At 34.7% G+C, this 15,819-nt stretch overlaps 1 protein-coding gene across 3 annotated transcripts in view; it reads right to left on the reverse strand.

Moving 5' to 3' along the window:
* rai14 (retinoic acid induced 14) overlaps positions 1–15,819 on the reverse strand; it is a 48,738-nt gene that overhangs the window by 18,167 nt on the left and 14,752 nt on the right. For all 3 annotated transcript variants that reach the window (XM_084387001.1, XM_084387003.1, XM_084387002.1), the window contains exon 3: positions 9,985–10,115. In XM_084387001.1, the coding sequence (XP_084243127.1) occupies positions 9,985–10,115 (131 nt within the window). The remainder of the gene's footprint in view (positions 1–9,984; positions 10,116–15,819) is intronic.

A 15,819-nucleotide genomic window follows, 5' to 3' on the forward strand; every position in this document is an offset into this window, starting at 1 on the left:
TGTAACAAACTTTACATGAAGACCCTAAAGAATCATCTCAACTTGTGGAAAATGGGCATCCGATGACCCCCCCCCCAAAAAAAAGACCCCACAATTTTGAACAGAAGTGTATGTTTTAATGCATATTTAGGAGATGTTATTTGTATCTTGGTGTTTCCATCCAATATTGACCCAAATTTAATATATTTTTATTATTATATCCCAAAATTCACATTAAAATACATGGTTGGAAATGGAAACCCAGCTAATGATTGCTTATGTTTTGGTGAACTATTCCTTTAAATCCTTTATTAGTCATGAAATCTCTGACCTAAGGGGACAGAATAATGGAGAAAAGGTTTTTCATGTGATTAAAAAGTTCAGTGCTCTCTATCCCTTAATAAATAGCTTCCATTGAAACCCACTGGTTTGATATCTACCATCTCATTATTAATTGGCTCTTTAGAGGACAAACTTCAGCAAAAACACAAACTAATATATATGAAATTGATTAAACCCTTCTGGAGGATAAGGATCAAGATGCACTGGGATCTCTCTTTTGGGCAATAATAAAGCTAACAACTAAAGCTATGCAAGATGCCCAGATAATAACTTTGATGATTATGTTACTTGTGACAGCTACATGGTTCTGACCTTTAAATGAACAAACCAAGAACTTTAAATATGGCAATTTAAGCACAATAAATATCACTCTAATGCTATTAAAGGTCAGTTCACAAAAAAACTACACTGTTTTCGGTAGAATTAAAACACACATAGTATTTTTTTAATTGGTCCGAAACACATCATTTAAAGGGATGGTTAACACTAAAATGACAATTCTGTCACTATTTTTTGTGCACAGAAGAAAGTAAGTCATCACCTCCTAGGCTATATAACTTTCTTCTCTGGAACACAAAAGATGATATTTTGAAGAATGTTGGTAAAAATTTGTTTACCATTGACTTCTATTGTATTGACACACAAAAAAAGTCTTACAGATTTGAAAAAACAAAAGATGGGTAAATGATGACAGAATTTGCATTTTTGAGTGAACTTTAAAAAAAAACTTCAAAAAATATGAAACCCTTTCTGCTAAAGAAAGTTTTAAATTATAGGTAATTATGATGCCTAATCACATGGTGTCCTTATATTTAATTAAAGTCAATTAAATGTTCAGTCACTCTGCATTCTCCACAAGACGGGAGATTCTGTTTCTTTTAACCCTGAAAGAAGTAACATTTTCTGCAGCATTTCTCCCGTGTTTTGTAATAAATATTATCAAGTGCTCTCTCGCAGTGCTTTTCAAGATAAATGACATGGTCACCAGAGCATGGGGCCTGTCCTGTAACACTTTATTTGAAGGGGTGTGCATAAGACTGACATGACAGCTTCATAATCATGACATAACACATGCCATGAATATGAAGGAGGTTTTATGCATGTTAAAGACAATTGTCATTAAGTGTCATTCGCTCAATAATGTCATTTTTAATGCAAAGATGACATTGTTTGAGATGTCTTTATTATGACAACTTGACATAAACTAAAACTAATACATCATAACCTGTCAGTGTCTTTGTCATGACAACTTGACATTACCAAGACAACATAACCTGTCATAAATATGTCATAAACATGACATAGCAGATTAATCATCAAACTTGAGAAACTACTTAGCTTTATGGGTTAACATTACATTATGTTTCTGACCACTTTTTTCCCCCAGTGGTACAAATTGAATTTGTCATTAAAATGTCATTAAGTGTTAATACTCTGTATTATTATTCTGTAAAGTATTTTATAACTAATACTGGAATACTGGGAAAAAAAAAAGTGGTCAGAAATATATTCATGACACAGTTATAACGGCCTCATGACAGCCAATGTCAAAACCAACCACATGACAGTTTAATGTAATGTTATCCCATAAAGCCAAGTAGTTTCTTAAGTTTGATGATTCATCTGCTATGTCATGTTTATGACACATTTATGACAGGTTATGATGTATTGGTTTATGGGTCAATGACGTGACGCCTACATTTTCTGTCCGATTGCATTTTTTCAGGCAAAAACGGGTTTAAATGCATAAAAAGATACTGCATATTTGAAGTACCTCTCCCATGTATGTACTCACTGTAACTCATCAAAAACCTTTACTTATTTTTTTTATTTTTTTATTTATTTAAAGTGTCAAAACATCATGTGGTGCGACCGTCCGGCCATAACTTCTGTTTTGAAAACGTCTTTGAAATTACTCTGAATTTATTCAAATTTATTTTCTGCACTATTTGCCATGATTTCCAAAATGTTTTGTAATCCTTTAAAAAAATTCAAAGCATTTGTATTTATATTTCCATCATAATATACAAACAAACTTTGTCCGATGATGTCCATTTTATGAAATATCATGTGGTGTGACCATCAAGGAACTACCATTTTGGGACTTTAATGTTGAAAACTATTCAAACACAGGAAGTTACATCATAAACCAATTTACCAAGGACCCATGGAAGCAGCAAGTAGGTTTGTAATTCTCTCAAATTGGAAAAAAATAAACCTCTGTAATGGTTGGTATGTAGTTGCCAAATTTGGATGTCATGTGGTATGACCTCAAAAAAAAAATTATATTAAAGTTATTTCTACAAATATATATTTGTATTATACATTTCATAGTGACCTTTTTTTGGGAAGCTAGCTTGTTTTGTATAGGTGGCCAATTCTGTGCCTGTAAATTTTGAATGAATTTGAAAACATCATGTGGTGCGACCAAATATCATGTGGTGCGACCACTGCAGACTGTTTTCCATGATAGATATATGTCCTAGATTGGCAGTTTTATGCTTTAATATTCAATTGACAGTTTATATACAAAAAATACTTTAATTTAGTATAATTTGGAATAGATTTTTATGGTATTTGGGATATTTTCTTCATATATTTCAAGTTTGTTTACTCTTTGTACAATATGAGAAAAATGCAACAATAAAAAATTAGAGCATGTCATTTCAGTTTAGTAATTATGTAATTATTTTGTATTTATTATTGCCTATTTATTTGTTTAAAACTATTTGAATCTATTTTACCAGATGCCACTGCCAAGCGAAAAAATTCTGACCCTGCAGCAAGAGCAGAGTACCTTGATAGGAGAAGAGTGAAATATTACAGTATAAAATATCTGTTTTCTATGTGAATATATAGTAAACTGTAATTTATTTCTGTGATCAAAGCTAAATTTAATCTTCAGCATCTTTAATCCAGTCTTCAGTGTCACATGATCCTTCAGAAATCATTCTAATATGTAACCCTGGACCACAAAACCAGTCACATGGGTAAATTTTTTAAAATTGAGATTTATACATCATATGAAAGCTGAAAAAATAAGCTTTCCATTGATGTATGGTTTGTTAAAATAGAACAATATTTGGCCGATACAACTGAAAATCTGGAATCTGAGGGTGCAAAAAAATCGAAACATTGAGAAAATCACCTTTAAAGTTGTCCATTTATGTTTGCGATATTGCTATATTCACTCATCAAAAATAAATATTTTATATATTTATGGTAGGACATTTACAAAATATGAAACTTGATCTTTATTTAATATCCTAATGATTTTTGGAATAAAAGAAAAATCGATAATTTTCACCCATACAATGTATTGTTGGCTATTGCCACAAATATATCCTGTGCCACTTGTGACTGTTTTTGTGATCCAGGGTCACTAATGATTTGCTGCTCAAGAAACACTTCTGATTATTATCATATTTTTGTGGAAACTGTGATACATTTTATATGTCAGGATTATTTGATGAATAGAACGTTCAAAAGAACAGCATTTATTTGAAATAGAATCTTTCGTAACATTATAGCCTAAATATCTTTACGGTCACTTTTTATCAACTGAATGTGTCCTTGATTAATAAAAGTATTAATTACTTAAAAAACTATTGACCCCAAATGTTACCTGTATACAATAATTTTATGAAATAATTTATATCTATAACATTATTATTTGTTAGAAAGAAATTCTAAGTCAAGTTAAAAGAAATGGTGCACTTGTGTTTTTGATGTGATTTTTATTTACAAAAAAAGTTTATGTTCAGGAAAATTCTGTGAAATTTGTATGAAATCTGGTTTAATACAATTTTTTTTGTATAAAATGTATTGTTCATTGATCTCTTTAAATAGATTTTTAACTATATAAGGTCTTCGTGTCATTTGGAGCGACCACTTATCATGTGGTGCGACCAATAAAAGCAATCACTGTATTAAATGTAAAATAAAATATCTTATTTCTGTGGCTGAAATATGAATCACTGATACAGTATGCTTTAGTAAATTATATTTTTAAAACATTTATATCAGTTTTATGTGATTTACAGGAAAAGTAAGTCTGTTAACTAGATTTAAGAAGGCAACTCAGAAATTATAGACCAAAAAACGAGATCATTATTTACAAAAACTCAAAAGAAATGCAAAACTTGGTTTCTAAACACTTTAATTACTAAGAATTTGTAAAAAAAATGTTTAAGCATGTTAAGGAAATTAATTAATTTTAAGATAAATCACAGTCGCACCACATGACATTTTTTAAGGCTACGGACAATTCATCTAGATGAAAAAACACAAATCACTTAAATTGAATTTTTTTAATGAATTTAGGTGTACACAACATCCTTAATGTTTGAACAATTGCAACAGATATTATTTTTTTTGTATTTTAAAATTGACCTGTCGAAAATCCTTATACGTCATTGACCCTTATGTCAAGTTGTCATAACAAAGACATCTCAAACAATGTCATCTTTGCATTAAAAATGACATAATTGAGCGAATGACACTTAATGACAAATGTCATTAACATGCATAAAACCTCCTTCATATTAATGACGTGTCATGTCATGATTATGAAGCTGTCATGTCAGTCTTATGCACACCCCTTCAAGTAAAGTGTTACCGAGCATGATTACCAAATCGCACTGGACTCATGTCCGACTCCTTCATAAGGAAATTATATCTCCATGGCAACTGTGACGGTTTGGAGATACAGCGAGGCTTTGTGTTCTACATGTGCCTCTCTGGCCCGGGAACCCTCTGGAGCGCAAGCACTCAAACACAATGAACTTCTCAAATAAGATAAGGATTTATTGTGAGCCTATGAGAGCACTTCGGCTCAAGCCGCCCTAATGCAGGACACTAGAGACTCATTCAGGTCGGCAGTGTCTGAGTTCATTAATTGCAGAGTGAAGAGAGTAAGCTCATCTCTCTGCATTCACTGGAGCTCATTCATCCATCTCATCATTCATCACTTGTCTGTCTCTGCTGTGCTGCTCAAAGGAATTTTACTATACTTTCTTTATAGCTGATGTTTTTAAGGTTGTGTATATGTTATAATTACATTTACCTGCATCTAACCTGAGAGAGAGTATTCTTTTCATGCCTTTCATGACACATTCTGTTAGAAAGTATTACAGTCTAGAAAATCTAAGACCAGCGAGAAATCACCCAGAAAACACTAGCAACCGCCAAGCAAACCTACAGTCATGGCCAACCAAAAACATTCAATACATGCAAAGAGTTGCACTGCAGCATTGATCCTTCTTCATAACCTCAGTAATTTGCTCTGGCATGCTGGATATCAGCTTCTGAGCCAAATCCTGACTGATGGCGATCCATTCTTGCCTTATTAGTGCTTGGAGTTGATCACAATTTGTTAGCTTCTGCTAGTCCACTTGCCTTTTAAGGATTGACCACAGGTTCTCTATGGGATTAAGATCCACTTGGCCATGGATCCAAAATTTCAATGTAAAGGTCCCCATATACTTCAAGCGTATTCGAAGAACGAACTGATGTGACGTTATCTCGAACAAAATCAGGCCAAAACGAACTTCGTTTGGAGTTCATTTTGGGAGTTCGAAACTGCTTGCCAAAGTGAACTTTCCAGAAAAGTTTGCTACGGCTAGTCAACACCTTTGTACTACCATTGATCCGTGGCGATTACGTAATAGGTGCGGAGGCTCCATCTTCTTTCACGTGGAAATCTTTTCCGGTTCATTTCTCCTGTTCAGTCTGTCGAGGTCAGATGTCCACGAGTGAAAACATGACCACAATGGAGGAGCTACTTTATAGTAGAAAATGAAGTTGTACTACTCATGAAATGAGACACTGACACTTCAAGTTTAATATGGTAAAGCTGCTTGATTTTAAGCAATCTATTAAATAAAGTGCTTTATAAATAAATGTGACATGACTTTACTAGAGTACTGAATTGCAGAGCTCGTGCAAACATATCCATGTTGCTGCTGTCCTTATGCTTTGTTAAAAACGGGCTTGCGGTTTTATCAATTTTGTTGTGTTTATTTTGTTACTGAGAGGAAAGCGCACAGCACATGTTTATATATTCATCCAAAAGCTGCTCTTAGCAGTGTGGTCGGCATAAGATGTTTGCTTGCAGTATATCGCTGCAGCCTGCACACATATGTCAAACTTCGTTTTACCCCTGACCGAAGAATGAAAAAGAACCTCACTGTGAGTATATCAGGGCCTCGCTGATCTCCAAGCCACTTCATTATCACTCTTGCCTTGTGACATGCAGCTTTATCACCAAATTGTTCCAGGATCATTGGGGAAGTTGCTCTTGCAGGACGTTTTGGGGAAGAATTGTGAGAGAGCTCACTCCCTTGGATGAATAGCAACCCCACACATGGATGGTCTCATGGTAGCATTCACCTTTTTTTCTCTGGACAATCAATTTTCCAGATACAGGGCATGCAGAATTATTAGGCACGTTGATTTTCTGATCATATTTTATTCCCAGGAATATTTTGCCAATTACAAACCATATTAATCTTAATAACTACTATTAATTTTGTCTTCAGCGCCACCATTTTCCAGAACTGCAACCTACCTGGAGTCTCCAGAAGTGCAAGTTGTCAGGGTCTCAGAGACTTAGGTTAGGTAAAGAATCCTAAAAAATGCCCCCCTCTTAATAAGAATCACAAGCTGAAGTGTTGTGAAATACATGAAGACTGTTTTTTTATAGGCTTTATAGACAGACAGATTGAGAGTGACTCTTGAAGGACCAGCACCACATCCTCTTCTACCACTGTTTGAAGAATTCATCTTCTAGAATACATTTTAATAAGTTTTGGGAGTTCATTTTTAGTCCATCTCTGCAAAACGGACTTCAGGGTAGGAGATGGACTGCATGTCTTCATGTATTTCACAACACTTCAGCTTATGATTCTTATTAAGAGGGGGTCATTTTTTAGGATTCTTTACCTAACCTAAGTCTCTGAGACCCTGACACCTTGCACTTCTGGAGACTCCAGGTAGGTTGCAGTTCTGGAAAATGGTGGCGCTGAAGACTAAAGGGTTCCTGGTGGTCTCACACTTAATTCTTCACCTTAATTCTTCATTCTTTTGCAGTTAACATGTGTCTTTTCTTCTCCACCTGTTTTGTCTGACCCTGCTGACTCAATGAGCATTTCACTGTCCAATGGTCATGCCTTAACTGCAATCTCTAGTATTACATTAGTATTGTATCCTTCTCATGGGCATTTAATAATTTTTGACTGTTCAGTCTTTGTTAAATCTCTTTTTTGGCTTATTTTATCTGTAATAGAAAACTTGCCTAATAATTCTGCACACCTGAAAATAAGACATTTTTAATTTCCAGCCTTCATGAACAATTATATATCACTTATAAATGATTAAATTAATAGTAGTTATTAAGATTAATATGGTTTGGAATTGGCAAAATGTTCCTGGAAATAAAATATGATCAGAAAATCAACGTGCCTAATAATTCTGCACGCACTGTATACCAAACAGTCTAATCTAACAGTCTAACAACTTTGCACCAGTCTTCAGCTGTCCAATCCACGTACTTCCTGCAGAATTTCAGTCTGTCTTTGATGTTTTTCTTGGGGAGAAGTGGCCACTTTGGTTGCCCTTCTTGACACCAGCTGGTTGTTCAAAAGTCTTCGCCTAACTATGCGTGCTATTGCCAATACTGAGCAAGCTCTGCACTCCTCAGGAGGAGACAGTCTTGGCGTTTGCTGGACACTCTGGGACGTCCTGAAGCCTTCTTCACTGCAGTTGAACCTCTCTTCTTGAAGTTCTTGATGATTCTGTAAATGGTCCTTTCAGGCACAATATTCTTTGCAGCAATTTCCTTGCATTTGAGGCCATTTTGATGCAAAGTGACGAATCTGCACGTCTTTCTTACATTTACTTTCCTTTAGGGATGTCAACTGTCACAAATTCCCATGATCGTCGTTTTAATTAACAACCAATTAATCGATTAATCGTTAGCCATAATACTGCAATATGCGTCTGCTGCAGTGCATATGCATATGGCCAACAGCGTGAGTGCAAATGCTGCTCAAAATACCATGTTCCTCACCAAATTAATGAGAATGGTTTTTAATCTAAATAAAGGGCTAGTAGGATTGTAAAATGTTTCTATGTGATTGATCATTTAATTAAACAACTTATTTAATAATCAAATATAATGATTAATCATAGTCCCAATCATAGTCATTATTAGTCGTGCATTGCAGTTTGATCTGCACGTGCTGAAGCTGAAGATGATCACTGTTCGCTTTACTGCAGTGTTAATTCTTAACCAAATGCATCCTATATGAGATAAATCAGAAATAGATAGGCCTACACAAAATAAACACAATATTACAACTTACATTTGCACATAACAAAAGGCTGCGAATGCACACGCAAACTTATAGTCATGATGAAGGTGTAAAATGGTCCCAAACATAACTCTGGCGTGCTCGCTTTACATGTTTCACGGTTGAGCAGCACGCATGAACCTGCTTAATCGATGATCGATAAGTTTTATCAATTAAATGTATTATCAACAATTAGTCGACAGGCGATTAATCGTTAACATCCCTACTTTCCTATAGAGTAAAACATTGCTAACACAAGAAAGAACACAATAATTGGAAGCACTTCTTCCCTCCTTTTATAGCAATCAGTCTACTCTTATAAGCCAATAAGAATGATAGAATAATGAGTAATGAATAGTACTTGTTCACACCTTGCCATGTGCCGATGATATAATTAGTGAAATAAGGTTAGCTGGTCATTTTGTGCCAGGACCAAATACAAATAATCTAGAGACAACGTGACTCAACACCACAACAACTTTGCGAAACACCAAAATTATTTCACTGGCAAAACTTTTGCCCACGACCGTAGTTAAAATATTTTGTTAAGATTTTTAAATCCTTTATGGTGGATTTAAACTTCCTGTTATTCCTACAAACACAACAAATCTGTCCACATCATTTCAAAACATGTATATTTCCCCCCCGAAAATGTAGACACAAGCATGTAATTATTCAGGTTCAGGCTCCAATTAAAAAATATATATATTTACAATATCTCTGCCAAGAAAACGAAACAAAGCATTCAAACTTCTTTGAACTAGTATAACATATATTTAAGTGTTCTTTATATAACTTCTAAAGCATAACAACACAAATTTGCTAAATGGAAAAGTCAGAAAAGCTGAGCTCTGACAGTAGTTGTATACAGGAGGTTTTACAGTCATTGTTGGTTCAAATGTGCCTCACACATCATTTTAAAAATGGATGACTAGCATAAACAAATCAAGCATTCACATCTGAAGATCTGTGTGCCTATGGTAAATACGGGAAAATGAAGACTGATGTAAATACTATGAAACAAAATGCTGATGGGATAAATGATGGACTAAATTTGTTTGAGTGGGGGTTAGATTATAATTTCTACTGTTAAATAAACACCCTGAAGAATGGATGCAAAAAAACACACAACTCAAATCTCTCCCTCAGATGGAGTATAAACACCCTCATGCAAACTATTTTATATGCACATCTCAAGTGGATTGCAGAAAAGAGTCTAGAAATTCTATAGAAACACTTCTGAAGTCACAATTAGAGCAGTCAATGTCTAAATCAAATTGGAATGAGAGCAACCTCAGTGTCCAGTACTCACGCAGACTTGCCCTCACTGTCAAGCTTGGTGGGACAGGCTCCTTTCTTCGACAGGAGGGTGGTGACTTTATCTGCCTCTCCATGCTCCACTGCACTGAGGAGACGCTCATCGTTCTTGTTCCATTCATGGGCCTAAAGAAATTTGAAAACATTTAATAACAGCTCACAGATAAAGCACTGCAAGATCAGCTTGACAAAGACTATTGAATCTTTTGAGAATAAGTGTGTAATGTATGTCCAAAGGATGACGAAGGTAGATATAAATCAAAGTTCAATTCGTTAAACAAAGCAAATAGGAAACTCTAAGATAGCAAAAGCAACTTACCAGCGTGTGTAACACGCATACAATAACAAAACCGAACAATGAATGAGAACTTAAAAGGAACTTAAATACAGAGGTTAATGATGAACAGAATACAAACGAGTGTGATTGTTAGCGAATGTCCTTGGTCACAAATTGTGACGGAAAATAGAAGAAATGGAAACATGTGACTGAAGAGAAACAAACTAAAAGTCCATGAAAATGAAACTAAACAGATATTATTATTACACATATGATATTATCTATATAAAGTTTTAGGATTTTGAAAAATTGCAAACAAAGAAAAAAATATTTAACACTATTTTCACTATTTCTAGGTCACTAAATCAAATTTAATAACAAACTTGAGCTCAAGGTCTGCTATTAAAGGGAGACTTTTAAATTATAAATTATTATTGAGACATGTTTGATTGCTAATAAAATAATTTGTAGGGCTGGGCATTTATTCGGATTCACTCGCTCTTGATTCGATTGGATTCGATTCCAATATCAATTCATTTGGATATATATATCAGTTATAGTACATGTACATTTTTCTTAAGGAAAAATTTTTTCTCAAATGTAAACGATACAGGGTTATGTTATGTTTCGTTGCGTTTTTGTTTACGTTCCTATGTTTCCTTTCAACTCAGTTCAGTTCTCATTTCTATAGTTACTAAATTGTTGATCACAAAACAGCACAGACTAAAAGATCATTTTTGGGACTTAAGAAATGGTATCGGTTCTTCTAAGAGATCCATTCAAACGGAGAGATCGATATTGTCAGCCCAGCCCTGATAATTTGTAATGAGAAAAAAACTAAATTAAATGTGATGACATTTTAAAAACAAACATTTTTCTGGTGGTCTCAGACTTTTGGGCTCCACTGTATGTAGCCTGTATGATAAAGACGAACTATGACGGTAACAAGGGACTTACAATAATAAAAAATTAAAATTTGCATCTTTGTAAGCGTTCTCACAAAGCCATATCTTTACACCACAAATAAGATTTATGACAGCTGTTAAAACACCACTGTTTTTTCACTTTAATAGATGAAGCAAATATTGTAACTGTGAATTTTTTATAAGAGCAAATATTCCAAGGTCAGGATTAAAGGGTAAGTTCGGTATTTTACACTTAAAGCCCTGTTTACAGATCGGCGAAGCGAAATAAACCTAAAATTCTCGGGACAGCAGCATGTGTCCAAATTTTTATCTTAACCGTTCTATTTCATCAGAAACGATCTGTAAACAGGGCTTTAAGTGTAAAATACCGAACTTGTCCTTTAATATCAGCTAACAACATATTTTTCTCTCTCCTTAGAATACCATAATGGCAATCAATCAGCTTTCCCCATTTGTCTTCACCCATGACCTTTGAAAAATGCATACTTATAATTCAAACTCAAAGAACATGAGTTACTAGCCTTTGGACAAATGAGAGTGCATGCAAAGAGAGGTTGAGCGGAGAAAGTCAAAAGAGGTTTTGGATCAATCACAGAAGCTGCTCTTAGTATGACTAAAAGGGGAGTAAAAGAAAAAGAAACTAAAATAACTAAAAGGACTAAAAGGACTAAAAGAAACGCCTGCTGCGAACATGAAAAAAATGAATGATGCAATGATACCACAAGCTACAGGATCAGTATTTGTGCCTGAATGAAGATCTGATTCATATGAGGACTGGCAATGCATAAAATCTAACAAGAAAAATGCATTGGAAATAATTTGCACCAGACATTTACTCTATATTTCATTGCATTGTGGAATTGTTGTGCTGATTGTTATTTTTTTCCTCTCCCTATTATATATGCTGACAATTGCAGATCTATACAAAGGAACAATTTCCATCAAAATCAGTCGAGGCAAAAGTAAAGCAATCATATGAAACAATGGATGAAGTCACTTGAATTTCACCTGCAATTTAGAGGCATCTCAAGGAAAAATGAACCGCCTGTGGCATGAATCACATTATTTCCCTCCAGTTCTTCTGAAACCGCTCAGAAACCACAGGAACTGATTTCCTAACAAGGGCTTACTCACAACTGAGATTCAAATGTGTCTTTGCAACTGTGCATAACAGTGAAAAAATGCCCAATTGCTGAACATTGCAAAACAGAGCAATTGTTTGAAGACCCCTTTGAAATTATCAATGCAAGAAAATAAATCAATCTTAGAAGTCCACAGATACTAAAAAGTTGAGTTCTGAACAAACCAAAATTCAATTGCTCTAAATGTAATCTAGGCAGTGAGCTGAAAGCAGACCGCAGAGGTCAGCCGGGGAAACACAGAGGCCACTACTTAAGTCTGTCACTATTTTTAAAACGCAGTGTAATATTACACGAGCCACAGTAAACTCATCACTATTTTGGGAGCTGTTTGACTTTGGCCTACTATCTGCAATCAGCTGATGCTATTTAAAGTCAACCCATGAAACAAATGAACATCTTTTGTAAAAGAAATAGACATTTGGAAAGAATTAGCCTCCTGGCCTTCCCAGGGTGCTCAAACATCATTAACAAAGAGGTACTCCAGAACACATTGACTGATATTACATAAAAATAAAAATAAAATATGGGTCTTTAATATTCCCTCTGATGCTGGAGAAAAATCAGGATAATTTTACTCTGAGGTTCATGTCCTTCTATTTTCTATTTAGTAAGAACAATTACAGAAAAACCAGACCAGACACTGCAGTTGAAAACAAAGTGAACAGAAAAAAGTTGAATAACAAACAGTTTTTTACAATAAAGAAATAAACGAACAATTAAAAAAAAAAAAAACTGTGTACATGACACATCGCATCTATACTGCCACACCAATGCAGAGTATTGGATTACTGGGTTACTCAATGTCATATAAGAGTGTTTTCACAATAAAAAAAAAGGAACATCTAGTTAAAAATGTGTGGGGTTCTTAATAATGTACTATTTGTATTCATATTGGTCTCAAATGGCTTTGAAAAAATGTTTATCAAATCAAATCAAAGTTTTTGGGGAGTCGAACCACATGACATTTTCAGTTAAAACTGAATTAACCAAAAAAAAAGTAATGTATATACACTAGGGGTGTAACAATTCTTGGTTATAAACAAACAAAAAATAAACAACATTAACCGAACCGTACTGTTCTCCTCCCACAGTTCGGCACACACTTAATCTAAAATCTGATGTTGCATCTATAATATGGTTTGTAGAAGAAAAGAAAAAACAATGCGTAAAACAGACAGAGTTCCGCTAATGCATGTTTCTATCGATGAAATGCGTTTCACGTGAGTAGTTATAATCAATCAACTGTTATTTTGTAATTCTGTTGCTGACATCATTGTTCCTCATGTGTTGGACAAAACGATGTGTAAACTTTGTTCGATGCGAGTGCCGCATGTTCTGATATGACCAGTCATTTACGCCGCCATCACCCAGGTGTTGATAGCGGCGAGCGCAGGTGAGAACGAACACACAGAACAGCACACACTGCCTTCTGCGTTTAAACAGGCACTCAGTGAGAATTCTGACAGGCTCAAAACAATAATGAAAGCGCTGGGCAGGGCCCGACAATAAGGACTGCCCAATGGCCCGGGACGCTCGGAACAGTTGACGAAAGGGTCACTGTGTCCTGATCTTGTCATAAAAGTTTATAATCTGCGTGTGGTTAAGCCTTGCCAATTTAAATATTCAAGCACAAGAAGACCCGAAAGAGAACTTGTGCGTGCTGTGTGAGAAGTTTTCTGTGCGCACTCATCTGAAGCACGCACATGGAAAGTCTTCTCAGACAGCGAGACAACACTAAATTGAGTTTGCTTTCAAGTCTTCTTGCGCTTAAACAGACAAATTTACACAAAAAATATGTCAACCTGCCTGTCTACTCCTGATATGGAGTATATCCAGCAAACATAGCCGGTTGCCTTAATTGAACTTAAACAGTCAAAAAAGAGCATTATGTCTAAGTGACAGCAGCCTAATATTCCTGCTGCTGTCTGTGTCTTTTGTTGTTTGATCAACATTAAAAATAGGGATGCGTCGATCCGATACTGCCATTCTTGGCCGGATCGGGTATCGGTCAGACGAGGCCGATCCAAATCCGATATTGTGCGTATACTATTCTGTGTTGTTAAGCCCCACAAAAGCATTATAAAGCACCATAAAGTTTTCATGCACTATATTATAAGTGTTCTGAAGCCATTATATAGTATAATGTGAGACAGAAATGAATATTTAAGTCATTAAATTCAAGTTCACGTAATCTCTTCCCTCCGCTGCGGCTGTCAATCATTCTCCATTCAGCATTCAAACAGCATGTCGCGTTCGGTTACGACAGTCAACACAATGACACTCTCTCCAAGATGATTCAATGTTACTATTATTATACTTGATCTGTAGATAAAGGTCTATGGTTTCGCATAAAATGACTATCTTGCTGGACTGTATTGCTGTACCTTAATCATGTTACTTTCTACCGGGTGTCCGTTAGATCACAACACAGGAGAGCACTATAATTGTTCTTCATATGCACAGTAACTGAAATGTAAAACTGTTAAAAGAAAAGGCTCAATAAACTATTGCATAGATAGATACTTTATAATACACTATACATCGATATGTCTTTCCTTTGTGCTTTGAACTTTTCAATGCGGACTCGAAGCGCTGCGTGCTGTGACTCCATGTTGCTTCAAGCGCATCATTCTGCCTTTCTTGTTCTGTCCTATCTATCATTTGTTGCTGCCTCATTAAACAGCTGTGCTATACATTTAAAAAATGTCTTAATTTTATAGTAGGCTTAACACATTACGAAGCACAAGCATTTATATTTGTCAGAACCAACATAAGAGACTTTCCGGTCAGTCAGGAAATATATATAAAATAATGAATCTTTTTGATTTTTGTTATCTTGTTTTTCATGAATGTATTTCTCAACAATTCAAAGAGCAATGTGTAACTTTTTACCAGATTTAGTGCTACACTTATTGTCTCTTATTTGTTCCCCACTAAAAAAATTTTTTTTTTCACTAAATGGTCAGATTTTATACAATTATTGTGCACTCGTGATTTTTCTAGACTAAATTTTACAGCTGAATTATCAATTTATCTAATTTTTAAGAGAATTTTAATAGTCAGTTATAATAGTCAGATTATGAACATATATTTTTTTGATTTGTTGTTTTTCTTTATAAATGAAGTTGTCTGTATTAAGAAGATTGTGTTTAACACACAAAAGAGTGATTATCAGTTCAATATCGGTCATACTCAGAATTTTTGGTATCGGGTCGGTTCTAAAAAAAAAAAAGTATCCGTGCATCCCTAATTAAAAACAAAGAAATCCCTCACCGCTCCTGACTGAGTAATGTTTGTAACTTGAATAAGAATTAATCTTTATTTAATTTATATAGTGAAGATTAAATGCAGTGTTATTTTATATTTGATTCCTTGATCAATTTCTGTACCTGAAAACTATAGTAAGACCTACCTGAACATTTTTTTTTCTTTGTACCTTTCCTGTATTATAACAGTAGTTATTTTTTCCCCTTAACATAGCACAT

This window comes from Rutilus rutilus (genome assembly GCF_951802725.1).
Source record: "Rutilus rutilus genome assembly, chromosome: 18".
NCBI lineage: Eukaryota > Metazoa > Chordata > Actinopteri > Cypriniformes > Leuciscidae > Rutilus > Rutilus rutilus.